At 30.6% G+C, this 20,009-nt stretch overlaps 1 protein-coding gene across 1 annotated transcript in view; it reads left to right on the top strand.

The window, feature by feature from the left end:
- Positions 1-19,093, top strand: part of FMRFa (FMRFamide related propeptide) — a 47,249-nt gene extending 28,156 nt beyond the window's left edge. Inside the window, exon 2 of the mRNA XM_075309639.1 lies at positions 17,312-19,093. Coding sequence (XP_075165754.1) covers positions 17,325-18,683 — 1,359 coding nt within the window. The 5' untranslated portion in view covers positions 17,312-17,324 and the 3' untranslated portion in view covers positions 18,684-19,093. The remainder of the gene's footprint in view (positions 1-17,311) is intronic.
- Positions 19,094-20,009: the final 916 nt, after the last annotated feature.

Here is a 20,009-nt window from a genome sequence, read left to right as displayed (position 1 = left end):
CGGACATGCTTAGATCGACTCAGAATTTCACCACGACCCAGAATATATATACTTTATGGGGTCTTAGAGCAATATTTCGATGTGTTACAAACGGAATGATAAAGTTAATATACCCCCGATCTCCCGATTTTATTTCTTGGGCTTATTATTATTATATTAGGTGTGTTCCTTTACTTTACTCGTAGTAAAAAGTAGTAAAAGAGAGAAATATTGAAAATCCTCTCAGATTTCTATATTTGTTAAATATACAGGAACGAAAATATAGTAAAAATTGTAAAAATGTCAAATAAAAAACAAAAGAAGCATTGTGATTTGAATAAATATTTTCAAAACTTGTAGGTAAATTAAATACTTTTATATCGAAATTTTTTTGACAAATGGCAGATTTTTTGCAGGAAACTTTGAAATCCTTATTACGATAGAAAGAAGCTATGGTTTTTACTTTGTTATAAAAAGTACTCCTTTTGCAAAATTTTTAATCAAAATAAAACTCTGGCTTCTGGGCTATAAAGTAGAGTAATAGCGCATATTATCAGTATCTTATAAGGTGGGGTTTTTCATTCCGTTTGTAACACATACAAATAACGAATTCTGACTATAGAAAGTATATATAGCCTTGATCAGGGAGAAATTATAAGACGATGTCTCTCTGTCTGGCTATCTGTTGTAATCAGGCTACTTCCGTCAATAATGAACCTTTAGTGCTGAAATTTTACCAGACACGTTTTTCTTCTACATGCAGGTCAATTTTGAAGATGGGACTACTTCGGCCTAAGTTTCGATTTTGCTTCCATATGAACCGACCTCCCAATTGAGGTTTTCATGACATAGACATTAAAACTTTTATCCGATTTGCATGAAATTCAAAACGTAGAGGTACTTTTGGTCCATTAAAGGGTGTGCCGAATTTGGTGTGAGTCGGTCAATGTTTTGGTACTTTTTTCGAAACAAGTGGTATTGGTTCGGCATTGTTTTGAAATTCCAAATTGTGGAGTCTACACGTTAAATCTAAAGCACAAAGGTTCACAAAATTTTCCTCCAGAATACGTAGAATTTTATAAGGAATGTAGTCCTTCTAGACTCAAAATACAGACCCCACTTTGTTCAAATTTTGCAAAAAAATAAATTGTAAGGCCCTATCTCGCAAATATTACACAATCACAATCTTTTTATAGTAGTTTATAAGTTCTATCCAGCAAAGCAAAAATCATGAAAATCGGTGCATTTGCCAATTAACACTAAATTTCATACATCCGAGGTGTCCAACTTCCAACGTCTATAGACCAGCCCGTGAATCCACTAGGGACCTACAAGCCTCTAAATATAGAGAAAAACATTTCAGCTTTGGCACAAAGAAAAAATTATGATGATATCTTAATCCATTAAAAAGTTACAGAATTATTTCCAACAAAAAGCGATTTGGAACTACTTTAGTTTTGAAAATTCGAAAACAAATAATTATTTTTGTCATGACATATCTACAACCTTTACTCGAAAAAATTTGTCGAGTAACTTGTAGTAAAAAAAATTTTAAAAGAGACATGCATTTTGACATTGTTCTCTTAAAATTGTTTACTACTTTTACTATTTTTTGGGGTTGAGGAACGGTTTCTAGTAAAAACTAGTAAAAGTAGTAACTAGTAGTACGTAAAGGAACACAACTATTATTTCTAGAGGTATTTTAGGACCATAAAGAGGTGTGCCAAAAATGGTGAGTATCGGTCCATATTTTGGTATAGCCCCCATATAGACCGATTTCCCGATTTTAATTCTTGGGCTTCTAGAATCCGAAGTTTTTATCCTATTTGCCTGAAATTGGAAATCTAGAGGTATTTTCGGGTCATAAAGAGGTGTGCCGAAAACGGTGAGTATCGGTCCATATTTTAGTATAGACCCCATAAGAACGATCTCCCGATTTAACTCCTTGGGTTTCTAGAAACCGTAGTTTTTATCTGATTTGCCTGAAATTGTAAATATTCTGGTATTTTAGGCTCACAAAAACGTGTATCGGATTAAGTTTTTATCGGTCCATTTGGTAATGCCTCCATATAGACTGACTTCACTTCTTGAGGGTGTAGAAGGCCCACTGATCATGAAAATTGCTTGAAACTCAATGTAAAATTTCCAGATTTTACTTCTACAGATTTAAGATTTCAAGTCAAGACGTTATTTTATAATTTTCTTGCACACTTACAAGAGATGTTAATGATTCCTCTAAAACTCAAACAAAAATGATTCTTATAAATCCAGAATCTGATATAGTCCCCATAGGTAAAATCTTTAAATTTATCTTCGGGAAGTGTCCTCAAGTCCTCAAGTACTCCTGGAATTTCAAAGGGAACCCTAATATTTGGTTCATGGTGGTGGGTATTTAAGATTCGGCGCGGCCAAACTTAGTGCTGTATATACTTGTTCGAAATTGTCTTTACATCCTGGAAAAGAATAAACTTTATCACAAAAATTATATACTTTTCTTCCAAATAAACTTCCTTACAGCGAATAGCAAATGAGAAACGAACTTTGTTTGTCTAAAATTTCGTTTGGGAGGAAAGAATTATTTTTTTGCGTGTATGAATAAGTAACATTATGCCCTTCAATTATTGTAGAGGAGATCATATTCCTGCTTTGTTTTGAGCTTTTAATTTTTAATCTGATTGTGACGTCAATTAAATGATTAGCTTGAAATAAAACACTAATCAGATTGGTCGCTGCTTGTCCCATCTCTATTCACTGTAGCACAGGAAATATCCCATCGCACGGTTCTCTTTATTTTGTTGCCAAAAATATGTAAAGTATGAGGTGGTAAAATTGGCCTATTTGCACACCTTAAGATTCTGGTTTCAGAATTTCGTGCTACTATACTGACCCTGTCCTTGACATAGTTTTACGATTAGACAAAATTAGTTTATATATAACCTCTACCCAAAATAAGCTACCCACCCAGACATCTTAACGCATCCCATTGCTGAGAATAACACACAAATTATGTAAATTAACTTGAAATTCTTTAGCATTAACTGCAGAGACTTCTCATATTCACATTGAACTAATTTACATTGTAAAGAAGATCTGCATTTGAGTTTCACCCACCGACCACCCACATTTTATGACTTTACCATACCATTATGTCCATATTCCGTCTACTAACAACGGCAATAGCGGCGTCATATAATAACAATATTATTTGTGATAATTAATTAATATTTAGCACTTTAATAAAAATCCTACACGCCAACGAACCATCCAACCAACCAACCGTATGTTCTATAGAAAACGAAAATGTAACCCTGCACCAGGGGTATTATTATTTCAACCGTATACAAGACGATTGTTTATAGGTTGCCTTATAGCGGTGCATTTGTGTGAGTTTATTTGTGGGTACGAGAGAGAATAACGCTGTTGTACTCACCGGAAATATGAAATTATTATGTCTTTAATGGTATCTATTTGTATATGTGTGTGATGTGCTTATATGGTCCTGCATATCCACTGGATAATGACTTCCGTATTGAAACTAATGGACCTATAATCTCAAAAACAAAATTTCATACTATTTATGCTACACTCGAAGAAAAACTTAACTAGATCCTAGTCATCCATTTTAAACCAAAAGCACGGTTTCCAACATTAACGATAGTTTAAGGGAAAAAAAGTATACTGAAATACACTGAAAAATTAACGAAAAAGGAGCGAAGATTTAAGGAAATTCTATTCCATATTTGACATGTTCATTGAACTAAACATATATCCAGAAAAAAGGGGCTCTAATGCCAACTAAGGTTTATTTTAGTTCATGAAGATTAGTTGATTTTAGTTAAATTTTGAGTAAATGTTCCTTATTTGAATTATTTTTTGCTAACTTTAATGACGTGAAATAAAAATAAGAAAGAAAGTTGTATACAAATATAGTGCACAATTTTACTAAAAAACAAGTATATACGGCCGTAAGTTCGGCCAGGCCGATGCTTATGTACCCTCCACCATGGATTGCGTAGAAACTTCTACTGAAGACTGTCATCCACAAACGAATTATTTAGGTTTCGGTAACACTTGCCGATGGCAAGGTACTTTAAAACTTCCTAACACCGTCTTCTAAATTACAAGGTAGTCCATGCGTAGTATACATTAAACTAATAAAGGCCGATTAAATACGTATATAATTAAGTTTAAAGTTTCTATAGAAATAAAATTTTGACAAAATAAAATTTTGACAACATTTTCTATAGAAGTAAAATTTGGAAAAAATTTTCTATAGAAATAAAATTTGGAAAAAATTTTCTATAGAAATAACATTTTTACAAAATTTTCTATAGAAATAAAATTTTGACAAAATTTTCTATAGAAATAAAATTTTTACAAAATTGTCTAAAGAAATAAAATTTTGACAAAATTTTCTATAGAAATAAAATTTTGACAACATTTTCTATAGAAATAAAATTTTGACAAAATTTTCTGTAGAAATAAAATTTTGACAAAATTTTCTATAGAAATAACATTTTGACAATGTTTTCCATAAAAATAAAATTTTGGTAGATTATTTTTGGCTCGAGTGGGAACCATGAATATGAACCGATATGGACCAATTTTTGTGTGATTGGGGATCGGCTATATATAACTATAGACCGATATGGACCAATTTTGCATGGATATTAGCGGCCTTATACTAACACCACGTTGCAAATTTCAACCGGATCGGATGAATTTTGCTCCTCCAAGAGGCACCGGAGGACAAATCTGGGAATCGATTTATATGGGGGCTATATATAATTATGGACCGATATGGACCAATTTTTGCATGGTCTTTAGATAACATATACCAACACCATGTACCAAATTTCTGCCGGATCGGATGAAATTTTCGTTTCTTAGACGCTCCGCAAGCCAAATCGGGGGATCGGTTCATATGGGGGCTATATATAATTATGGACCGATGTGGACCAATTTTTGCATGGTCATTAGAGAACATATACCAATACCATGTACCAAATTTCAGCCGGATCGGATGAAATTTGCTTCTCTTAGAGGCTCCGCAAGCCCAATCGGGGGATCGGTTTATATGGGGGCTATACATAAGCGTAGGAAGGCCTCTGGGGAGGGGGCTTAGACCCCCCCAGAAAAATTTTAGCCCCCCCCCAGAATTTGAAAACCTATTTACGATTTTACATTTTTATAAAAATTAAACAAGTATATACTCGTACAATGCACAAAGTTCCACTAAAGACTTTCATGCACAATCGAATTATTTGGGTTGTGGTAGAAGTCTGATATTTATGAAATAAAGCTGTGGTTGAACTTATGATTTAGTTGAATAAAAAATAGTAATTGATGTTTAAACTATTCTTTCATAAATTAATATCTTAATAATGCTGCAAAAAAGCGTCGCCAAAAAAGAAGTGAAAATGTTCTTTTTGGGTCTGGAAGTGGTACAAAATTGGCGGATAAGCGATGAATGTAATATGAACTTGTCATAGAACGAATGTCCACCGTTTCAACAGCCGTTGCAATGAATTTTCATCACTTCTTAAGGTGTGAACCGAATTCAGTGTTTTGAATGTGAATTAAAAATTGTGTAATATTTTCCCAAGTAAATAATTTTTATACTTTTTTATGATGTTTAATGCATTCTAACGCTTGTTTGAAAATTTGAATAATTTGTACCATTTTATTTATTCTTACTCTTTTTTTAAACTATTTGAAAAAAGGAAACAAAACATTACGCATTAAAATATAAAAAAAAAATAAAGTAAAAAAACTTCCTGTGTTGTTAAAATAGTTAACTTCTTTGTGAGGACATTTTTGGAAGTGCTTTTAAAGATGTGCCTTTAGAACAACTCCCAATTTTTTGCTGCGAAAAGTGTGGAACTACCCTACGGGAAATGGATCAACCACAGAACTGGTACAGGACTAGTCCGTGGTGTGTATGGACCAGTCCCATTTCTGGTCAAAACGTATGGAAGGGACCGTCCACTTTAACATGGGTTTGTCATTGACGGAGTAAACTTACATTTTAGGACGCGTCATGGACTCATCCCAAAGGAGACGTCCTGGGACAATTTAGCAGGAGCAACCCATAAACAGGTCCTCAGGAACCAGTCTCGGACAAACTCTTAGAAATCTCTTTCAATTTGGGCTCCTAATCGAACCCGAAATGAAAAAATAAACTTTTGAAATATGTCGAACAAAAGGTTATTCTGATAATTTTATTTCACTAAATGTGAAAATTGCAACTAACTGGAGCAAAGGTACCAGTTCTGTGATAGGTCCGTCAGTAGAAATTTGCACCAATTTCCCGTAGGGTACTTTTAGTTGCTTTATTATAAATTGATTGTCGAGTTATTTTGATGTCTATTTTTTTATTCAATTTTATGAAATAAAACATTAGATGAACCTATAAGTTCAGTCTATAAAGTTTTAGCTAGGGGGGCTATAGCCCCCCCTAGGAAAATTGTCTAGCTACGCTAATGGGGCTATATATAATTATGGACCGATGTGGACCAATTTTTGCATGGTTAAAGACCACATACTAACACCATGTACCTAATTTCAGCCGGGTCGGATGAAATTTGCTTCTCTTAGAGCCTCCGCAAGCCAAATCTGGGGATCGGTTTATATGGGGGCTATATATAATTATGAACCGATGTGGACCAATTTTTGCATGGTTTTTAGAGACTATATACCAAACATCATATACCAAATTTCAGCCGGATCGGATGAAATTTACTTCTCTTTGAGGCTCCGCAAGCCAAATCTTAGGGTCCGTTTATATGGCGGGCTATACGTAAAAGTGGACCGACATGGCCCATTTGCAATACCATCCGACCTACTACATCAATAACAAGTACTTGTGCCAAGTTTCAAGTCGATAGCTTGCTTCGTTCGGAAGTTAACGTGATTTCAACAGACGGACGGACATGCTTAGATCGACTCAGAATTTCACAACGACCCAGAATATATATACTTTATGGGGTCTTTGAGCAATATTTCGATGTGTTACAAACGGAATGACAAAGTTAATATACCCCCCATCCTATGGTGGAGGGTATCAAAACTGAATTCGGATCACACCTTAAAAAGTGATGCAAATTCAGTGCAACGGCTGTCCGGAAGCCACCGTGGTGCAATGGTTAGCATGCGCGCCTTGCATACACAAGGTCGTTGGTTCGATTGCTGCTTCGACCGAACACAAGTTTTTTCAGCGGTTGATTATCCCACTTCAGTAATGCTGGTGACATTTCTGAGGGTTTCACAGCTTCTCAAAGTGGTTTCACTGCAATGTGGAACGCCGTTCGGACTAGGCTATAAAAAGGAGGTCCCTTGTCAATGAGCTTAACATGGAATCGGGCAGCACTCAGTGATAAGAGAGAAGTTCACCAATGTGGTATCACAATGGACTGAATAGTGAACCTGATAAATCGGGCTGCCACCTAACCTATCTTAACCTTCTGTCCTATGACAAGTCCATGTCTTCTCAAAAGAACCTCTATGGAAGTGAAAAAGTGAAACGGCACAGATTCAAATCCCAGCGGGAATTATTTCTATACCCTAAACCACATAGTGGTCAGGGTATAATAAGTTTGATCGGCCAAAAAATGTGCCTACCAGAAATATTGATTTTAGACCCCATAAAATATATACCGATCAACTCAGAATCACCTCCTGAGTCGATCTAGCGCTTGGTGTCCGTCCGTCCGTCCGTCTGTCCATGTATTTGTTGTTCACAGGATTCCGGTCGCAATTATTAACCGATTTTGATGAAATTTGGTACAGGGAGTTTTTTGGGCACAAGGACGAACGCTATTGAATTTGGAAGAAATCGGATCAAATTTAGATATAGCTCCCATATATATGTATCGCCCGATTTCGACAAAGGGGGTCACTTTGCGCGTTTTTTCAAACGGATCGTCACCAAATTTGGCAAAAAGTAATCTTTTTCATCGCCCTTCAAGTCTGCAAAATTTCATCCAAATCGGTTCAGATTTAGATATAGCTCCCATATATATGTATAGCCCGATTTTTCCAAATTTGGCCATAAAACCCTTATTTATCGACCGATCTTACCCAAATTTGGCTAAATATAGTCTTCTATAGCACTAACTATATGTGCAAAAAATCATCGAAATCGGTTCAGATTTAGATATAGCTCCCATATATATGTATAGCCCAATTTTTCCAAATTTGGCCATAGAACCTTTATTTATTAACCGATCTTACTAAGAGTTGGCTAGATCCAGTCCTCTATAGTACTAACTATATGTGCAAAATTTCATCGAAATCGGTTCAAATTTAGATATAGCTCCCATATTGAATTTTGAAAAATTCGCCCTTATAACCTTATGTTTGACCATACAGGCCTCATTTCGTAACTGATCTTACTCAAATCTTGCACAAGGTAACCTTTTGTGGTATTAATCAAACCCGCAAAATATTATGCAAATTGGTTCAGATTTAGATATAGCTTCCATATATATGCATCGCTCGATTTTCCCAAATTTGGCCATAGTACTCTTATTTATTAACCAATGTTACTCAAATTTCAAATTTTGATGTACTAGCCGATCGTACTTATACGTACTTGTAGCTCTTACATAAGAATATTGCTCGATTTTTACAAATTTGTATTTATTACCCACACTAATTTAACGATTTTCTCTTTTTTAATAATGGGTTCAATATTAGTGGCATACTAACTCCGTACGCCCAATATCAACACAGCCAGTGTTGCTAGAAGTAGGGGAAATTCCCTATATGTAGGGTTTTTCTAATATTTAGCGTCTTGTAGGAACGTAGGGCCACAATGTAGGACATTTTCACTCAACACAATTTGTAATAATTTTTACATTTTGGTGGCTCTAGAGGAGGAAATTAGAAGCCGGCAAGGCTTGATCTTTAACAATGTGTGGTAAACTTTATTCCTGTAGAACATTTTGTCAACATTTTAATTCTATAGAACATTTTGTCAAAGTTGTATTTCTATAGAAATTTTTTTCAAAATATTATTTCTATAAAAAATTTTCTCAAAATTTTATTTCTGTGGAATTTTTTCTCAAAATTTTATTTCTATAGAATTTATTGTCAAAATTTTATTTCTATAGAAAAATTTCTCACAAAAATTTGTTTATAGAAACTTTTTCCAAAATTTTATTTTTATAGAGATTTAACAAAAAAAAAAATACTAATTTGGGTAGAATTCTACTAACTGTGGCAACCGTGGTGGTAATACAAATTTATATTCTAAGTTATATACGTTGCATATTCATGTTTTAAGATAATAAAGTACTTAGAACCATTTTTGTTTTGTAAAATTTTTTAAATTTAACGAAAAATATAGTAGGGAAAATTGTTTGGGAATGTATGGGAAAGTAGGGAACTTTTTTTGCCCTTGTAGGGTAAACAGAACATTTTCCCCGGCAGCATTGACTATGAGCTATAGTCAGATTGACACAAAGCACCCACAGACACACCCTCAAAAAAATCGCTTCTCTAACATATGTTCCAAACATATTTTGCAGGAAGCACATATATTATTGGATACCGCCGAAACATTAATATGTTTGTTTAATGTGAGCATATTATATGTTTGGAAGCATTTTGAGTCCAAAAATAGTATATGCTTGGAATAATTCCCCAAAGAAGATTGTGTTCATTCCCTCACATATTTTTAACTTCCACGAAATTTTTGAGTTCTTCGCATCTTTTTCTGTAATACAAATATGCTGTTTTTTTTCAAATGTCTATTTTCTTGGTTCCGAATGTCTATTCTCTTTATTCCGAATACTCAATCTACTATTCAAATTAAATAATATTTAGATTTAAGCATACCAAATTTTTGGCCAGTTTTCCGAAACAACATACAAGCGGTTTCACAGAATTGCTCTCATTTCATTCTCTCGCTGTGTTATGTTGATATCTTTTTATTCAACCCTCCCGGTTTCCATCTATATTTCTTTCTCTATACTAACTCTCTCTCTCTCTCTCTCTCTCTGTCGCTCTCTGAATAAAGTATCACAACATATATATGTTTACTCGAAATTTGTAAATTTATATATGTTTACATTCACGCATATTATTTTTATGAAACATTCATGCCCCAAACATAATATATTCTAACATATTAACATATGTGTCCCAACAATTTGTGTTAGTTTAGGAACATTACATGTTTGCACTTAAATATATTGTGTTTAAAAATTGTGCCCGAAACACATTTTGTTTATATCGGAACATATGAAAAACATATTTTTCTAACAGTGCATGTACCCCTTAATTTTCTTAAATATGCAACTGCGGTTTATCTCCCAGACCTATATGTTACCCCACAAATGCTTATGATTACTAATTCTGTAATGGTGGTTTAGGGTATGATATAGTCGGCCCCGCCCGACTTTCTACTTTACTTACTTGTTTTTTTTTTATTATTTTGTTACTTTTTATTGATTTTCTATTGTTTTTTTCGAAATGTAATTGTCCATAACTTAAATTTTCACTTGAAACGGTATAATTCCGTACTTTCTAAGACTTGTCCAAAAGGACTGCATTGGAAGTTAAAAAAAAATTCGATAGGAGATCCTGGGATGAGCTTTAAAATAAATGTTTGTGGACTTGTCCAATACGACTGCATCGGAAGTGGAAAAAACTTGATGGCGAATTCCGGGATGCGCTTTAAAAGAAATGTTTGTGTAACAACTTCCAATTTTGTTTGCTGGGTAGTTAATGTGGTATCACAATGGACTAACCTAACCTAACCTACCCTTCAATCTGCTGGTGAGGCCAAATATCAAATAACCTTTGTATGTAATGGAAGATTATTCACTGACGATTATGAATTGCTAAACGCATTAAAATGGACAAAACTCTTCTTTGAGTGGCTTCTTTATAAAACCTCAGACATTGTCATACATACTGGGATTACGTGTATTTTCATTTGCAAAAACTCAAATAAATTATGACACGTCCACTTACATTTATGATGTATAATGTTGTAAATGTCATAAAATTCGGCCTATTTGAATTTACGACTTGACAAATATGAATTTTTGAAGTGACTGGTGTCAATTTAAATCTACTGATGTTTGCTTTTGAAAACAATTCGGCAACTAACCATTACCTGCAATGACAATAAAATTATTGACACAAATTCAAGAAATTAAACATAGAGAAGTTATTAATGTAAGGTAACCATTAAGGTTTCTTTGTATACAATTGAAGATAATGGTTGGTTTTTGTTAACTAATAAAAACAACTGTTTAGTTTGTAAGGCCATTTAAGTTCATAGTTAAAAAAACACGAAATTACACTAAAACAAATTAAAACAACATACGCTCATGCTTTACAATTTGAGATGTTTTACATGCAAAAAAAAAAATTTTTTTCCTTCCAAAAGACATTTTAGACAAACAAATATTGTTTCCCATTTGCTTTTCGCTGTAAGGAAGTTTATTTGGAAGAAAAGTATATACACTCAAAAAAAAAAGTTTACTTTGATCCAAAGATTTTGACCTTCCCTTAAGGATTTTGGTATTGATTCCGAGCCAAAGATGCGGCTTCTTTAAAATAAAGACAGTTTTACGGACCTCCCTGGCTTTAGCTCTAGGATTAATAAAATAAAAATTGGATACAGATCTCATTCATCGAATTTTTATTCTATTTTTGCGATATATTAATAAAGGTATTTATGTACAAACAAATTCCAATTTCAAAATACCAATTATCAAAGTAAAAACAGTTTTCTTAATGCTAAAAAAAAACTATAAACCAAAGATGCAAATCCTTAACATAAGTCTTAGCCTATATTTAAAGCATTTTTATCTTAAATTTAAAAATTCAATATGTCAGTTGAGTTAAAGAAGATTTCTTTAAATTAAAATTTTTTCTTTATTTTAAGGAAAATTTGCTTTACTTCAAAGATCTACAACTTCAGCAGAGAGACGCAAATATACAAGATTTGTGTCCTAAATTTATTGAAAAAAAATTTTTTTGAAGCAAGGATTATAAAGTTTCTTTTAATTAAAATGTCACTATTTTAAAGAATTTTGTCCTTAACAATGCGTAAATTTCGAATCCTAAAATTTAAGTTGCATAATCTTCCATATTAGGTCAATATTTTTTTCAGTGTACTATTATGTGATAAACGTTGATTCTTTTACAGGATATTAAATCAATTTCATAAAGACTAACTCAAAAAAAACTTTTCTGGATAATTGCATCTTCCCCAGGGTTGCCATTTTGGTCCGATCGGATCAAAATTGGTCCAAAAACGTATTAATTTTTAAATTTGGTCCAATGGTCGGACCAAATGGAATTTGGTTGATTTTGGTCCATTTTCGTCAAATCGATAATTTTTTCAAAATTTTATATAGAAATAAAATTTTGACAAAATTTTCTATAGAAATATAATGTTGAAAAAATTTTCTATAGAAATAAAATGTTGACAAAATTTTCTATAGAAATAAAATTTTAACAATATTTTCTATAGGAATACAATTTTGCCAAAATTTTGTACAAAAACAAACATTAAAAGAATTTTGTATAGATACAAAATTATGCGAAAATTTTGTAAAAATTTTATATAGAAATAAAATTTTGTAAAAGTTTTATATAGAAATAAAATTTTGTAAAAGTTTTATATAGAAATAAAATTTTGCGATATCTTTCTATAGAAATAAAATTTTGACAAAATTTTCTATAGAAATTAAACTATAACAAAATTTTCTATAGAAATACAATTTTACAACATTTTCTTTAGAAATAAAATTTAGACAAAATTTTTTGGATATAAAATGTTGCAAAAATGTTCTATAGAAATAAAATTTTGACAAATTTTTCTATAGAAATAAAATTTTGACAAAATTTTCTATAGAAATAAAATTTTAACAATATTTTCTATAGGAATAAAATTTTGTCAAAATTTTGTACAAAAAAAAAACTTTAAAAGAATTTGTATAGATACAAAATTATGCGAAAATTTTGTAAAAAATTTATATAGAAATAAAATGTTGCGATATCTTTCTATAGAAATAAAATTTTGACAAAATTTTCTATAGAAATTAAACTATAACAAAATTTTCTATAGAAATACAATTTTGACAAAATTTTCTTTAGAAATAAAATTTTCACAAAATTTTCTTTAGATATAAAATGTTGAAAAAATGTTCTATAGAAATAAAATTTTGACAAATTTTTCTATAGAAATAAAATTTTGACAAAATTTTCTATAGAAATTAAATTTTAACAATATTTTCTATACGAATAAAATTTTGCAAAATTTTGTACAAAAAAAAAAACTTTAAAAGAATTTTGTATAGATACAAAATTATACGAAAATTTTGTACAAATTTTATATAGAAATAAAATTTTACGATATTTTTCTATAGAAATAAAATTTTGACAAAATTTTCTATAGAAATTAAACTATAACAAAATTTTCTATAGGAATACAATTTTGTCAAAATTTTCTTTAGAAATAAGATTTTGGCAAAATTTTCTTTAGATATAAAATGTTGAAAAAAATTTCTATAGAAATAAAATTTTGACAAATTTTCCTATAGAAATAAAATTGTGACAAAATTTTCTATAGAAATAAAATTTTGACAACATTTTGTACAAAAATAAACTTTAAAAGAATTTTGTATAGATACAAAATTATGCGAAAATTTTGTAAAAGTTTTATATAGAAATAACATTTTCCGATATCTTTCTATAGAAATAAAATTTTTACCAAATTTTCTATAGAAATAAAATGTTGCCAAAATTTTGTACAAACATAAACTTTAAAAGAATTTTGTATAGATACAAAATTATACGAAAATTTTGTAAAAATTTTATATAGAAATACAATTTTGCGATATCTTTCTATAGAAATAAAATTTTGACAAAATTTTCTATAGAAATAAAATTTTGACAAAATTTTCTATAAAAATAAAATTTTGACAAAATGTTCTATAAAAATAAAATTGTGACAAAATTTTCTGTAGAAATAAAATTTTGACAAAATTTTCTATAGAAATAAAATTGTGACAAAATACAAAATTTTCTATAGAAATAAAATTTTGCCAAAATTTTGTACAAAAATAAACTTTAAAAGAATTTTGTGTAGATACAAAATTATGCGAAAATGTTGTAAACATTTTGTATAGAAATAAAACTTTGCGATATCTTTCTATAGAAATACAATTTTGACAAAATTTTCTTTAGAAATAAAATGTTGACAAAATTTTCTATAGAAATAAACTATTCACAAAATTTTCTATAGAAATGAAATTGTGACAAAATTTTCAATAGAAATACAACTTTGACAAAATTTTCTATAGAAATAAAATTTTGACCAAATTTTGTACAAAAATAAACTTTAAAAGAATTTTGTATAGAAACAAAATTATGCGACAATTTTGTAAAAATTTTATATAGAAATAAAATTTTGCAATATCTTTCTATGGAAACAAAATTTTGACAAAATTTTCTATAGAAATAAAATTGTGATAAAATTTTCTATAGAAATGAAATTTATACCAATTTTTCTATAAAAATAAAATTTTGCCCAAATTTTCTATAGAAATAAAATTTTGCCAAAATTTTCTATGGAAATAAACATTTTGAATAAAAATAAAAATTTGAAAAAATTTTCTATTGACGTATAATTTTGGAAAAATTTTAACTTTTTAATGCTATTAATTTAATTTGGAAAAATTGTCCGCTGGTACGAATTTTGGTCCAATCTTGGAGAAAAAATCATTGTATTCATTGTATTCATTGTATTGAGTATCTCAGCTCGAACTGTTCCATCTTATAATAAATTACTTACCCAATCACAATAAATAGAGGTTTACAAATGATTTTATCGCACTGTAACAATGATTGAATTCCTTCTCTAAGACGATATTATCTATTGTTTAAATTTAGCTCTCATAAGAAAGCATAAGTACATTATTGGAAAGGCGATATACCGGACTTTAAGTTGAAAATAGGCAGAGTTTATATGATTTAAGACCCGCATGGATTCCTAACCATGACTTACATATCAGTGTAAACGGGAACCCGTAAATTTTAAAATTTTGCCAAAATTTTGTATAGAAATAAGATGTTGTTTTTTTAATTTTGACAAAATTTTCTAAAGAAATAAAATTTTGACAAAATTTTCTAAATAAATAAAATTTTGACAAAATTTTCTAAAGAATTAAAACTTTGGCAAAATTTTCTATAGAAATAAAATTTTGACAAAATTTTCTATAGAAATAAAATTTTAACAAAATTTTCTATAGAAATACAATATTGACAAAATTTCTATAGGAATAAAGTTTTGACAAAATTTTCTATAGAAATAAAATTTAGGCGAAATGTTCTATAGAAATAAAAATTTGACAATATTTTCGATTGAAAGAAAATCTTGATAAATTTTTCGATAGAAATAAAATTTTGACAAAATTGTCGATAGAAATAAAATTATGACAAAATTTTCAATAGAAATAAAATTTTGACAAAATTTTCTATAGAAATAAAATTTTGGCAAAATTTTATATAGAAATAAAATTTTGGCAAAATTTTCTATAGAAATAAAATGTTGGCACAATTTTCTATAGAAATAAAATTTTGAAAAAATTTCCTATAGAAATAACATTTTGGCCAAATTTCCTATAGAAATAAAATTTTGGCAAAATTTTCTATAGAAATACAATTTTGGCCCAATTTTCTATAGAAATAAAATGTTTACAAAATTTCATATAGAAATAAAATTTTAACAAAATTTTCTATAGAAAAAAAATTTTGGCCAAATTTCCTATAGAAATAAAATTTTGGCAAAATTTTCTATAGAAATCCAATTTTGGCACAATTTTCTATAGAAATAAAATTTTGACAAAATTTTCTATCGAACTAAAATTTTGACAAATTTTTTTATAGAAATACAATCTTGACAACATTTTCTATAGAAATAAAATTTTGGCAAAATTTTCTATAGAAATGGGAGCCACCGTGGTGCAATGGCCGCTTTGCATACACAGGGTCGCGGATTCGAACCCAGTTTCGACCACACACCAAAGAGTTTTCAGGGGTGGATTATCCCACCTCAGTAATGCTGATGATATTTCTTAGTGTGTTTCAGCTTTTCAGTGGTTTCACTTCTATGTGGAACGCCGTTCGCACTCGGCAATAAAAAGGAGGTCCCTTGTCATTGAGCTTAACATGGAATCGGGCAGCACTCAGTGATAAGAGAGAATTTCACCACTGTGGGCTGCCATTATACCTAACCTAACCTAACCTTCTATATAAATAAAATTTTTGCAATATTTTCTATAGAAATAAAATTTTGACAAAATTTTCTATAGAAATAATATTTTGGTAAAATTTTGATCAAAGCCTTATAAATTAAATTTTTTAAATTTGATAGATTTTTTATGTCACGAGTGGCAATCGTGATCTAGAATCCAGCTTTATAAGGAGAAAACATATGTAATCGATTGTAACTCAATTTTGCAAAAAAAAAAATTATTGCTATTTTTTATGTTAGTAGTTCAGTAGAATTTCTAGGGAGAAGATGTTCGGTCTTTTCACCAAAACATTAAATTAAAAGTGAAAAAATATATATGAAGACGATTAAATTTTTATCTAGTCTTGTCAAATTGTGGATGGAAAATATAGAATATATAGATTGCGAAACATTTAATATTTCTAAATTAATTGATTAAAAAAAGTAACCATGAAAATTAGCTGGTTTTCAACTTCAAAACTGAACCTACCTATGTGTACTGCATTATCAGCATGTAATATTTATTAAACAATTTGCACCACTCGCGAAAATCAGTTCAAGAAGACGATGTTATAGCTTGTTTACATTTTCGCCCATAAGAAACACATGGAAAAACTGCTTTATCGGCATGTAAGAGGAATACGCTAGAACAGTTCACGAGAGATAAACTTTTGATGCAAATTTTGAAAACTTTCAACAAATTTTGCCTCATATCAAAGAAGTTTTAAAGCATGAACGCAAAATACTTTCACGAAAAATCTTAACAAAATAAGGGAATAAGAAACACATGGAAAAACTGCTTTATCGGCATGTAAGAGGAATACGCTAGAACAGTTCACGAGAGATAAACTTTTGATGCAAATTTTGAAAACTTTCAACAAATTTTGCCTCATATCAAAGAAGTTTTAAAGCAAGAATGCACAATACTTTCACGAAAAATCTTAACAAAATAAGGGAGGGACTATTTAACAAAGAAATTGTTCTCTAAACCTCAATAATTTTAAATTTTCAGTTTCGGCAGAAGTTTCTTATCATTGCCTCTGAAATAATATTTATATGATTTTATCATTGCAGGTAATATCAAAGCATGACGGCATTCCTGTTTCTTTTACTGGCTTTTCAACTATGTCACACAGCTACAGTGGCGAATTCCATTACGAATTTACCTCCACAATACGATGACGATCCTCTACATACAGACTTCTTTCCTAACCATAATAATGAATTGGCAAACGAACTGGGAGATATCGCTAGTGATGGAGATATGGAAAATAATGCTGCTGAAAGAGGAGATAACTTTCCCGTGATCCAATCTGTAGATGATGAAACTGAAGAGTTGCAATTTCCCAAACCCATTCAATGGGTGACTCTGAACAATTTGCGTAATGCCATACTATTGAAATTTCAAAATCCCAAACAAACTAAAATCAACAATAAACTCGACCCTGAAGAAATCAAAAGGCTGCGATCACTACAGGAAAATATTATACGATGGGGCAAGCGATCTTACGAGAACTATCCGGTGTCGAGAAATGAATTTGGCAACTCCGGAGCAACACGCATGGATTATCACCATAGTCATCAGGTAGTACGTGACTCAAGGGGTGATAATTTTATGCGATTTGGTCGTTCGGTGGGTAACAATGGCAATGGCGATGATAATTTCATGCGTTTCGGACGAGCTTCGGGTGGAAACAATGATTTTATGCGCTTTGGACGAGCTGCAAATCAAGACTTTATGCGTTTCGGAAGAGGTAATCAAGATAATTTTATGAGATTTGGTCGAGCACCAGGCCATGACTTCATGAGATTTGGTCGAGCAGCAGCAGGGCAAGATTTTATGCGATTCGGAAGAGCGGCAGCAGGACAAGATTTTATGCGATTTGGAAGAACAGCGACAGGACAGCAAGATTTCATGAGATTTGGCCGCACACCATCGTCTAAAGATTTTATGAGATTTGGTCGTACACCATCTGCTCAAGATTTTATGAGATTTGGCCGAGCTCCATCACCGCAAGATTTTATGCGTTTTGGTCGTAGTTCTCCATCGGATCTTCAAAAAGGTTATTTTGATCGTTACAGTAGGCCCGACAACTTTATGCGTTTCGGCCGTACCCCATTACAAAATTCAGATTTCATGCGTTTCGGCAAAAGTCTTTCGAAATCCGAGAATAACACCGTGTCAAATCAATTAAAACAGCAGTTGGGAAAAAGCGAATTAAAACAGGCAGTTAAACTCATACATGAAGCTGATAAGAATGCCGATAATGAGAACCCCGTCGATAAAGCCATGAAAGTGCTCTTCGATAAACATGAACAACAAAGCAACGACCAAATGCAGCATTTCGATAATGATGACGAACAATCGGCCGATTCTACACAACATGAAGGACCTTCAGATGATCAGAATACCGAATTGGATTACTTTTTTAAAATGACAAATTAATAGGCACCGCAACAGGAGAATATGACAAAAAAAAACCGAATCTACTCTACTAGGGATCCTTTGTAAATAATAGAAAAAAAATAAAAAATCACAAATATTTTATATAAATAACTAATCTTGATATATAGCAAATGTAATGTAGAAGAGATTACCAAAAAAAAAAAACTTTTATGGATATTTTAAAATGAAATATTTTAATTCCATTAAATATGTTTGAACAAACAAATCCCCAAAAATGGGTGAATTTTTTCAACAGGGCTGGATAAAAAGAATTCACTTTAATGTTCAAAACAGATCATATTTTAATTATACATTATGTAAATGTTTAACATTGTATACTTTACACTATTAACCAGAAAAAAATATTATAAATAAAATTGAAGAAATTAAGTTGATATTTCCAAAAGCAATTTTATGACTTTCATTTAAACCGAGCCATTATTCAAACATATTTTTCCTCAGAATTTTTTTTTTTTTGCAAAATTTTGTTTCAATAGAAAATTTGAGCACAAATGTTATATCTACAAAATGTTATTTCTATATAAAAAAATAAAAAAAAAATTAAAAAAAAAAAAAAACATGTAAGTAAAGCAGAAAGTCGGGCGGGGCCGACTATATCATACCCTATACCACCCCTACTGAATTAGAAAAGATTAGAATTTCTGGGATAACTTTGGTTAAGGGAGTTTTGGCACACTCTGAGCAGAAATGTCTGATATTATATAGTTGTAACCAGGGCTGTGGAGCCGGAGTCGGAGTCTTGGAGTCGGAGTCTCAAGATTTTGCTGGAGTCGGAGTCGTAAAAATTTTGCTCTACTCCGGCTAAACCAAATTTTTTAAAACACTTCACATTTTTGTAACTAAGCAAGTTTTTACGCAAATTAGTTTCCATTGCGTTATTCATTCGACCAATGTACATCATGATTGTAAATGAAAATCAACTCCCAATTACGACTATCTTTTTATGTTTCCTAGAATGTTAGACTAGCAGATGGGCTGGATCGATCCATTTTAATGTCTGTATCAATTTATTTGAAATATTTCGAACAATCGAAATTATTTTTTTTTTAATTTTATTTTAAGGCCATATACATATGTGGAATATTGACAGAAAATTTTTTTCAAAGTTGTTTTTTATAGAAAAATTTGTCAAAATGTTATTTCTATAAAAAGTCTTGTCAAAATTTTATTTCTTTAGAAAATTTTGCAAAATTTGGTTTGTTACACAAAAAGTTTTTCAAAATTTTATTTCTATTGATAACTTTATTTCTATAAATTTAAGTCAAAATTTTATTTCTATAGAAAATGTTGCCAAAATTTTATAGT

This window comes from Haematobia irritans, chromosome 5 (genome assembly GCF_050003625.1).
Source record: "Haematobia irritans isolate KBUSLIRL chromosome 5, ASM5000362v1, whole genome shotgun sequence".
Taxonomy (NCBI): Eukaryota; Metazoa; Arthropoda; class Insecta; order Diptera; family Muscidae; genus Haematobia; species Haematobia irritans.
Note: the sequence above shows the minus strand (reverse complement) of the source record. Positions and strands in the feature narration are given on the sequence as shown.